The 10,628-nt window shown below is 39.4% G+C and overlaps 2 protein-coding genes and 1 long non-coding RNA gene across 8 annotated transcripts in view; 2 read left to right on the top strand and 1 right to left on the bottom strand.

Moving 5' to 3' along the window:
• Positions 1–5,361, top strand: part of LOC133665016 (uncharacterized) — a 47,487-nt gene extending 42,126 nt beyond the window's left edge. For all 5 annotated transcript variants that reach the window (XR_009828674.1, XR_009828672.1, XR_009828675.1 and 2 more), the window contains 2 exons: positions 1–97; positions 5,124–5,361. The exon at positions 1–97 is cut by the window's left edge and continues 81 nt beyond it. This is a non-coding gene — a long non-coding RNA (uncharacterized LOC133665016). The remainder of the gene's footprint in view (positions 98–5,123) is intronic.
• The window catches only part of LOC133665010 (solute carrier family 22 member 4-like), a 51,342-nt gene extending 45,923 nt beyond the window's left edge, over positions 1–5,419 (bottom strand). Inside the window, exons 1-2 of the mRNA XM_062070146.1 lie at positions 5,085–5,419; positions 1–77 (exon numbers count right to left, since the gene is read on the bottom strand). The exon at positions 1–77 is cut by the window's left edge and continues 106 nt beyond it. Of these exons, the coding sequence (XP_061926130.1) occupies positions 1–77; positions 5,085–5,291 (284 nt within the window). The 5' untranslated portion in view covers positions 5,292–5,419. The remainder of the gene's footprint in view (positions 78–5,084) is intronic.
• Positions 5,420–8,418: 2,999 nt separating this feature from the next.
• LOC133665013 (multidrug and toxin extrusion protein 1-like) overlaps positions 8,419–10,628 on the top strand; it is a 39,246-nt gene continuing 37,036 nt past the window's right edge. Inside the window, exon 1 of one of the 2 annotated variants that reach the window (XR_009828670.1) lies at positions 8,419–8,696. The gene's annotated coding sequence lies outside the window, so the exon portion shown is untranslated. The remainder of the gene's footprint in view (positions 8,697–10,628) is intronic. The other variant, XM_062070155.1, reaches the window with a different exon arrangement.

The raw sequence follows: 10,628 nt of genomic DNA, 5'->3' as shown, positions 1-10,628 counted from the left end.
CCCATGTCAGAGAGGTTGCGGACCTGGTCAAGCCTGTACCTGCGGCACTGGCTCATCTCCAGCTCCCCGTTCACCTCCTGGGAAGTCAAACCACAAGGTACAAATCACAGGGGTGTCAAAGTCAATTGAATTATCTATGGCCCCCGGGATGATATTTGATTAGTATTAGAGCCGGCCCATAGGCCACAGTTGTGCACGTATCAATACTCCATCAGTGTTGGCGCTGGGAATTTTCAAAATGGGTTCCCAGGGACCTCATCAAGTCATAAAAATGGGGTCCCACTTTTCTATATTGTGTATAATGTTACTTAATTCATTAAAAAAAAAAATACAAAAGAAAACAAATATTTATGCATATGTAAATGTATTCATTATTATCGGTATTTTTTTCCGATATTTTTATTGTAATATTTTCAGAATGTGTTTGTTCTATTTTTGGCCAAAGTAAGACAAAGAAAACAATCTAAAGTTGTCTTTAATTTTATAGTTTTAATGCCATGATTTTAATAGCATGTGCACAGATTTACCTCCGTGCGGCCCCTGAGCTAAAATGAGTTTGACACCCCTGCCCTATTGGCTGCATTGTTAGCCACCTTGTGCTTGCTGTATTTTACGACTTAGAATGCATACAAAAAGAAAACCATATGTGTCCTAGATAAGGACACATATGGTTTTCTTTTTGTGTCCTAGATAAGGACACATATGGTTTTCTTTTTGTATGCATTCTAAGTCGTAAAATACAGCAAGAACAAGGTGGCTAACAATGCAGATTGTGAATGATCAGGCATAATTCCCCAAAAATTGTAGTTCCCCTTCAAAGATTTAAAAACTTCTATTTGCAATTAATCACTATTAATTATGAGTTAACGATAGACAAAGTCTGGGTTTTGAGGTTGCCAGGAGAACGCTACATTTCGGACTGCATTGTGCCGAGTGAGAAATTTGGTGGAGGAGAAATTATGGTGTGGAGTTGTTTTTCAGGAGTTGGGCTTGGCCCCTTAGTTCCAGTGAAAGGAACTGTGAATGCTCCAGGATACCAAAACATTTTGGACATATCCATGCTCCCGACCTTGTTTGGAGCGGGCCCCTTCCTCTTCCAACATGACTGTGCACCAGTGCACAAAGCAAGGTCCATAAAGACATGGATGACAGAGTCTGCTGTGGGTGAACTTGACTGGCCTGCACAGAGTCCTGACCTGAACCCAATAGAACACCTTTGGGATGAATTAGAACGGAGACTGAGAGCCAGGCCTTCTCCACCAACATCAGTGTGTGACCTCACCAATGCGCTTCAGGGAAAATGGTCGAAAATTCCTATAAACTCACTCCGCAACCTTGTGGACAGCCTTCCCAGAAGAGTTGAAGCTGTAATAGCTGCAAAAGGTGGACCGACATCATATTGAACCCTATGGGTTAGGAATGGGATGGCACTTCAAGTTCATATGTGAGTCAAGGCAGGTGGCCAAATACCGTAATTTCCGGACTATAAGCCGCACCTGACTATAAGCCGCACCAGCTAAATTTAGGGGAAAATACAGATTGCTCCATATATAAGCCGCACCCGACTATAAGCCGCAGGGTTTTGATGTGTAATTAGCGTAGTATATAGGGGTTCCTGCTACCACGGAGGGGATTGTCGGGAGAGAGATGACTGTTTGGGAACGCAAAGCGTCCCATTTATTAACAATAAATCTTTCAATCATTCAATCAAAATTTCACATCTTCGACATGGCGAACAGCATTCGTGCAGAGTACAAATAATACAACGGTGCAAAGTAATACAAAGTGCTCGCCTGTACGTTATCAAAATAACCAGCCTACCGGTATATGAAAAGTCAGTCTTTAATCATTGTGTCATCGTCTTCCTCCTGCGTACTAAAACCACCGAAATCCTCTTCGTCGGTGTCGGAGAACAACAGGCCGTATATAAGCCTCACCCTTGTATAAGCCGCAGGGACCAGAACAAGGGGAAAAAGTAGCGGCTTATAGTCCGGAAATTACGGTACTTTTGGCAATATAGTGTATCTGTCAGTCATCTCACTCCACCTCTGTTTAGGGGTAGGCCTTTCCTTTGAAACAGATCCTCTCTTTGCCAGAAGAGATTGAAGTTGTCAATGAAATGCGTTCCTCTGGAGTCACTGACTTTGGAAAGCCACGTATTCAGCTGAATCAGCCGGCTGAATTTGTTTATCCTTCTGTCGATGTTTGGGAGAGGTCCACTGATGTGTAGACATTCCACTGTATCAACACTCTCATATAGTTTTTTTAGGTCTTTCCTTAGGATTTTAGACTGCTGATTTCCGATGTCCACATTCAGTTGTTTGATCCCTACCTCAGGTAACAGTTTTGTGATGTCGGGGACGGCCGCACCTGGATAGCTGCATGTAACAATTCTGTTTATGTTTACTGTATTTTTCCGAATATAAGACTATAATCCTTTCATTTTCTCAAAAATCGACAGTGCGCCTCATAACCCGGTGCGGCATAATTCTGGTTGTGCTTACTGACCTCGAAGCAATTTTACTTGGTACATGGTGTAAGGATAAGTGTGACCAGTAGATGGCAGTCACACACACACATACATACATACATACATACATACATACATACATACATACATACATATATATATATATATATATACATACATATACACACACACACATATATACACCAACAAATCCATACACAGGCCGGCGGGACAGCGATCATGCCCCGGCACCCACTGCCCACTCAGAACCAGCCGATCACCTCCCCCAAGCCCCACAGGTCCGGCTGCGCGCCCCCCGCCACCCAGGGACAAGCCCGCCCCAGACGATGGCATGACACCTGAAGGGCAGGGCGCAAGGGCAGCCCAGGCCTACACCCGACAAGCCATCCAACATGACAATAAACGAATATGAACCCGGCAAGGTCGCCACCACGCGCACGCACTGCCACAAGTCACAACATCAGCCACCGGACCCAGCAGCCTTGGGCGCCCACACCACAAACAGTCGTACAAGCCTAAATTAAGTAAGAAGTGTAAAGAAATAAAACTGCGGACGTAAAATAATTCAAAATAGGGGACATCAATCCTTGAGGGTAGAATAATGAATTTATTGAAAAAGTGTAAAAGCCGATGTATTTTACTTTGCAATTAAAGGCGTACTGAAAACCCACTACTACCGACCACGCAGTCTGATAGTGTCGTGGAATTTCTGACCTTAGAACTATATTTCGTGTCTATTAAGAATGTCTGCTCAATTCATTTCTCTTCTATTCTGTGCCATTGAATGTACCGGTTCTGGGACAAAGTTGAATATGGAGTCGCGCCAACCTGTCTACAGAATGTTTTGAGTGTCTAAGTATGACTAAGGGATTCAAGTTTGTTATGGAACAGACAGGTCAAAACAAAAAGACATTGACGCACGAGGAAAAACAGATAAAGAAGGACGAAGTCAAACGAAGAAGAGCTTTTTTTCATTCCATGCTGTCGGGCGCGCCCGGGGGGAAAACCGTCTGTGCTCGACAACTCAACCCAACCATTGTACCATTTAATTGTGAGTAAATTAAAACTCTTGGGTTAAACCTACTTTTGTTCTCATTGAAAACCTGGACCTTCCACTACAATAGTTTATATATCAATGATGAAATCTTAACATTGCAACACATGCCAATACGGCCGGGTTAACTTATAAAGTGCAATTTTAAATTTCCCGGCAAACTTCCGGCTGAAAATGTTTCGATATGATGACTTTTGCGCGTAACGTCAATCGTTGAAACTGAAGTATTCGGAGCCCATTGAATCCAATACAAAAAGCTCTGTTTTCATCTCAAAATTCCACAGTATTCTGGACATCTGTGTTGGTGAATCTTTTGCTATTTGTTTAATGAACAATGGAGACTGCAAAGAAGAAAGTTGTAGGTGGGATCGGTGTATTAGCGGCTGGCTGCAGCAACACAACCAGGAGGACTTTGAGATGGATAGCAGACGCGCTTGCCGCCGACCTCACCTTGACTTGCTCCGTCTCCGGGCCGCCGACCGCATCGGTGATCGGGTGAAGTCCTTCGTCGTACCGTCGATCGCTGAAACGCAGGTGAGCACGGGTCGTGATGAGCAGATGAGAGCTGGCGTAGGCGCAGAGCTAATGTTTTTAGCATAGCTCTGTCGAGGTTCCGTAGCTAAGTTAGCTTCAATGGCGTCATTAGCAACAGCATTGCTAAGCTTCGCCAAGCTGGAAAGCATTAACCGTGTAGTTACATGTCCGGAGTTTGGTAGTATTGTTGATCTTCTGTCCATCCTTCCAGTCAGGGACTTATTTGTTTTGTTTCTATCTGCAGTTAAGCCCGATGCTATCACGTTAGCTCAGTAGCTAAAGTACTTCACCGATGTATTGTCGTGGAGATAAAAGTGACTGTGATTGTCCATTTCGCGTTCTCGACTCTCATTTTCAAGAGGATATAGTATCCGAGGTGGTTTAAAATACAAATCCGTGATCCACAATAGAAAAAGGAGAAAGTGTGGAATCCAGTGAGCACTTGTACCTAAGTTACGGTCAGAGCAAAAAAAGATACGTCCTGCATTGCACTCTAGTCCTTCACTCTCACGTTCCTCATCCACGAATCTTTCATCCTGGCTCAAATTAATGGGGTAATCGTCGCTTTCTCTGTCCGAATCTCTCTCGCTGCTGGTGTAAACAATGTGCAGATGTGAGGAGCTCCACAACCTGTGACGTCACGCTACTTCCGGTATAGGCAAGGCTTTTTTTTATCAGCGACCAAAAGTTGCGAACTTTATCGTCGTTGTTCTCTACTATATCCTTTCAGCAAAAATATGGCAATATCGCGAAATGATCAAGTATGACACATAGAATGGATCTGATATCCCCGTTTAAATAAAAAAAATTCATTTCAGTAGGCCTTTAAGTAAACTAAGTCTCAAAGCAGTATAACCCGTGGAGGCACTTTCTGACCAAACATCCACATTCTAATGTCCGGCCCTTGGGCTCTTGATGTGACATTATGTAGTGGCTTAAAAGTTCAACAGTTATGACAACTTGAATGAGCCGAGCACTCTGTATTTTTGACAAAATGTGGAGTACCTCTATTGGGATCACAGCTTCCCTCCATTCTTGGCTCAGGTTGACCTCGGGGACCAGGCAGTGGTGTGCGGGCGTGTCCGCCACAAACACCAGGGAGAAGGAGCTGGTTCCATTGGGCAGGATGGTGGAACAAAGCATGAAGAAGACAATCACCTGAAAGCGGCCCCACTCTCCCAGGAAGGCCACACTGGTGTCATAGTCCCTCATGGTGCAACCTGATCCAACCTTCTCTTCTCAGCTTTTGTATTTCTCCTTTTTGTCTCTGCATATTACACCTGGTCCTGGTAGCAGCTGGCTCCGCCTTCAGGACATTTTTTTCAAGGAGTAAGACAGGTAACTTGCGCCGCCCCTTACATTGCTTTAATTTCAGAGTGTCAGCTGTGCTCCTTCCATTAGTACACTGTGTTCTTCTCCTTGCCTGTCTGTTTTGTTCCCCCAAAGAACTATCTTGTCTGGATAGTTCTTTTTATTTCCTTTTCGCTCTTTGGACCTTTAGGAGTTTGCATTTTCATGTTTTGTCTCCTCTGCGCCGTTTGTACATAGGGCAAATGCACACACTGCAAAAACTGAAATCTAAGTAAGATTAAATATCTCAAATAAGGGTGATATTTGCTTATTGTCTGTCTGATAAGATAATTCTTCTCACTAAGCAGATTTTACGTTAGTGTTTTACTTGTTTTAAGTGTTTTGGTCCTAAATGATCTCAGTAAGATATTACAGCTTGTTGCTGAGATTTGATGACCTATATTGAGTAAAACATGCTTGAAACTAGAATATCAACTGTTGCAAAGCTGTGTCATCAACACTCACAAGTATAAAACTACTTTTTTAAAAGTAATTTCTTACTTCAAGCATGAAAAAGAAATCATGATGCCGAGATAATGGCACTAGCATTTACTTAATTTAAGAATATTTTTCAACATATTGAGCAAAAGGGTCTCTTTTTTTTCTACCAAGAAAAGTGCACTTTTTATTAGTGAGAATATACTTATTTGAAGGTATTTTTGGGTTCATTGAGGTTAGCTAATTTTACTTGTTTTGGAAAGTCTTGACAAGCCGAATTTTCTTGTTCTATTGGCAGATAATTTTGCTTAGTTCAAATAAAATACCCCTAATTTTTGTATTTTTGTTTTTGAACACTGACTTTTTGCAGTGCAGCACCGTTCTACAGCTCTGATCACTAAAAAATGCAATTAAAAATGCTGCATATGCCAAAAATCCACTCAACAGGAGAACAATGCTGAAAGTTAATGTAACACAACATAAGTTAGCCAGGCTACTAAGAAATTACCAGAAAGTTAGCCAGACACTACCCTTTCAGCTTTTATTAATTATACATACAGGTATATACACATATGTGTGTGTGTGTGTATATGTGTATATATATATATATATATATATATATATATATATATATATATATATATATATATATATATATATATATATATATATATATATATATATATATATATATATACACACACACACACACACACATTTACACATATATGCACATAATATATATTTACATATTTTATTTACATATATTGTATTTACATACAGTACAGGCCAAAAGTTTGGACACACCTTCTCATTCGATGCGTTTTCTTTATTTTCATGACTATTTACATTGTAGATTGTCACTGAAGGCATCAAAACTATGAATGAACACATGTGGAGTTATGTACTTAAAAAAAAAAAGGTGAAATAACTGAAAACATGTTTTATATTCTGGTTTCATCAAAATAGCCACCTTTTGCTCTGATTACTGCTTTGCACACTCTTGGCATTCTCTCCATGAGCTTCAAGCACACCTGTGAAGTGAAAACCATTTCAGGTGACTGCCTCTTGAAGCTCATGGAGAGAATGCCAAGAGTGTGCAAAGGGTGGCTATGTTGAAGAAACTAGAATATAAAACATGTTTTTAGTTATTTCCCCTTTTTTTGTTAAGTATAACGCCACATGTGTTCATTCATGGTTTTGATGCCTTCAGTGACAATCTACAATGTAAATAGTCATGAAAATTTAAAAAACGCATTGAATGAGGAGGTGTGTCACACCTGGAATCATAGCACCCACCTGTTCCCAATTAGCCTGTTCACCTGTGGGATGTTCCAAATAAGTGTTTGATGAGCATTCCTCAACTTTCTCAGTCTTCTTTGCCACGTGTGCCAGCTTTTTGTAAACATGTTGCAGGCATCAAATTCCAAATGAGCTAATATTTGTAAAAAAAATTAAGTTTTCCAGTTCGAATGTTAAGTATCTTGTCTTTGCAGTCTATTCAATTGAACATAGGTTGAAGAGAATTTGCAAATCACTGTGTTCTGTTTTTATTTACCATTTACACAACGTGCCAACTTCGCTGGTTGTGGGGTTTGTATTTCTGAAATAAATCGGTGACACAGGCAGGCTGCTGAACCCAGAATTTCCACTAGATGGCGACAAACGCACATTGTACATGGTACATTCACCCAGCAGCAGTCAACTGGCCACAATGCACATAAGACATACAAATTATACAACAGTGTCACTTTAACTTTTAGACAACTTATTTACTCATAGCTATTACTTTCTGACACGTATGAAGGCTACTCGGTTCTCAACCTCGCCCGAACGCGAGTTTAGAATGGTAAATGGGTCGTACTTGTATCGCGCTTTTCTACCTTTTTCAAACCCTAGCTCAGAGCAGAGCAGGGATGACCACGCCCCCCGCTCCCCGGAGCTAATTTGATTGGTCACTGCAAAGTCCCTTCTTCTTCTTCTGGCTGCTTATACTGATTTGTCATGCAGTGCACCACTTTTTCCCCCATCGGTCGCTGAGGGAAAATGAATCGCTGTTTTGTCCATTATGACACCTGCTTAATGAAGGAAGCATATTTAAGTTTTTTTTTTTTGTTTTTTTTTTACAAATTTGTGCTTTATTTAAGTAGAGTGCAATATATATATATATATATATATATATATATATATATATATATATATATTGCACTCTACTTTAGTTACTTTATTGAGTTTACAACCCCCTGGCGTTGATTTGTACTGTTTTTGTACTTATTTTGATTATTATTATTTCTCGATTGTTTGTAAATGTTGCAGTTTACAAATAAAGGTTTATAAAATAAAAAAATTAAAAGTTTTTTTTTTTTTTTTGCATCTTAATATTTTGTAGCATTTGCCATTTGCAGTATTATTTTTTTTCGTGTTATCACAAACTAAAATTTAATTTTGCACCAGTTTTACAAAAAATGTACCCCAAAAGATACATTAGGAAAAAAATACAGTCAGGCACATTTAAGGACACCAGTATGTAGATTATTGAATCTTGAACTTTTGTTGTAGTGTTTGCCATATGGAGGATGCATGGTTTATATCATGTTTTCACAAAATACAATGGCATTTTGCACCAACCTTACAACAAATTGACCAAAAACTAGGTAAAAACAACATATAGTCAGGCACATCAAAGGACACCGGTATTTATATATTTGGGTCCATCCTTGAGGTAAAGATGTAATGAAAAAGTTGACAACATCGCACTCGCCAGTCGTCAAAATGTACGCACTGCCAGCAGCCAGGAAGCAGCGACACTGAACATCCACTTTTAACGAGGTTAGACTTGTTTTCCATGTTATTAATAATGTTAAATATGATTAAATTGTGATTGCTAACTGCATGCTAGTCTATGCTATAGCTATGTGGAACTTTGTTGTGAAAAGGCGGGGTCTTCCTCAGGAGCTGTAACGCTGTTTTCCTTCAGAAACTACTAGATTTAAGTTGGTTTGATATGTGTTAGTATAATTCATGGCTTATTACCTCAGCACGCATTTCCTCCTAATGTCACAATTAAGACCATATAATTATAATGTTTGGGTTTTAGATTGGGGGCATAGCTACGTTTGGCCGCCATTTTGTAGTTTTTGGTGTCGAGCTCATCATAGAGAGCCCCGTGATAAAAACTACAGATTTCGGCCATTTTGCAAGTTATGCATGAATAAAAGTAGTTGTGTTTCCGGGGGCGTGGTCATCCCCGCTCTGCACTCTTTTTTTTTTTTTTTGTCCTGTCCAGCTTCTCAGGCAAATCATATAGTTGATGTAGATGCCCATATCGGCTGTTCAGATTTACTTTACAAAAGAGAAGTGTGGGATACTTCTCTTGTTGCCTTATTTGTATTTGACTTTATTAAATGTGTGTATATTATCATTTGGTGCAGTAGGGGATAGAAAGAGAAAAAAGGAAGACATTGTGGGGACAAGAGGGGGATTAGACAGAGAGACAAAAACAACAACAGCAAACACAACAACAATAGAGCAACATCAGCAAATACGATATGTACAAATATGATGGTAAAAGTGATAGCAAAGAAGCAGTTATATATATATATATATATATATATATATATATATATATATATATATATATATATATATATATATATATATATATATATATATATATATTAGGGCTGCAACTAACGATTAATTTGATAATCGATTAATCTGTTTATTATTACTTTGATTAATCAATTAATAATCGGATAAAAGAGACAAACTACATTTCTATCCTTTCCAGTATTTTATTGGAAAAAAACAGCATTATTGTTTCTCAGCTGTTTGTACATGTAGCAGTTTATAAATAAAGGATTATTTAAAAAAAAAAAAAAAAAAAAGCCTCCCCGCATGCGCATAGCATAGATCCAACAAGTCGATGACTAAATTAATCGCCAACTATTTTTATAATCGATTTTAGTCGATTAGTTGTTGCAGCCCTAATATATATATATATATATATATATATATATATATATATATATATATATATATATATATATATATATATATATAAATGGGTTATACTTGTAAAGAGTTTTGCTCAGTAAAGTGATCGATGGAATTCATGCCCTCAAAGCGTCTCGACAGACGTTACAATATTTGAACAATGATGACGAAAACGTTTTTCTCTGTCGTGTCGAAAATTGTTATGCGCTTATTTTTTTATTTGATTTTGTGCGTGGCATAGATTTGCCGTGCGCAGAGGACGCTTGAGCAGTGCGCAATTGCACAGGCGCGCACCTTAGAGGGAACATTGTCTGTGGGTACCCTACCCACCTGTGGTCACACGACTGGTTTAGACCGGTCTTATTTGTGTTGGTCATGTCACATTAATGGACCCACGCAAGGTTTTTACATGTCCTGGTGTGATCCAATGGACACTCGTTTGATGGTCCTGATGTCATTCCTGAGAAGCTGCTTTAATAAATGAGACTCATGATTTCCGGGAGGTAAATCCAATCAAACGTAGCCAGGCTTTTATCAACATTTCTCATCAGATTACTGCCCAGATTTCAAAAGCACGCACACATCATTACGGCCCCGAACAACAAGCTTATTATGGATTCATTATTATTATTAGCAGGCCAGCTTTGACCCCCAAATTAAATGTTCCTGCCATTTGGCGCCCTTCGCACCTTCTCGTCATAACGCGATTATTCCGTCAGCCAAGGAGAATTGTGTCTTAAAAGTGTAGATGGACACACACTGACC

The sequence above is a fragment of the Entelurus aequoreus genome, linkage group LG14, assembly GCF_033978785.1.
Source record: "Entelurus aequoreus isolate RoL-2023_Sb linkage group LG14, RoL_Eaeq_v1.1, whole genome shotgun sequence".
Lineage (NCBI taxonomy): Eukaryota > Metazoa > Chordata > Actinopteri > Syngnathiformes > Syngnathidae > Entelurus > Entelurus aequoreus.
The sequence above is the reverse complement of the archived record's forward strand: the minus strand, read 5'-3'. Positions and strand labels throughout refer to the sequence as shown.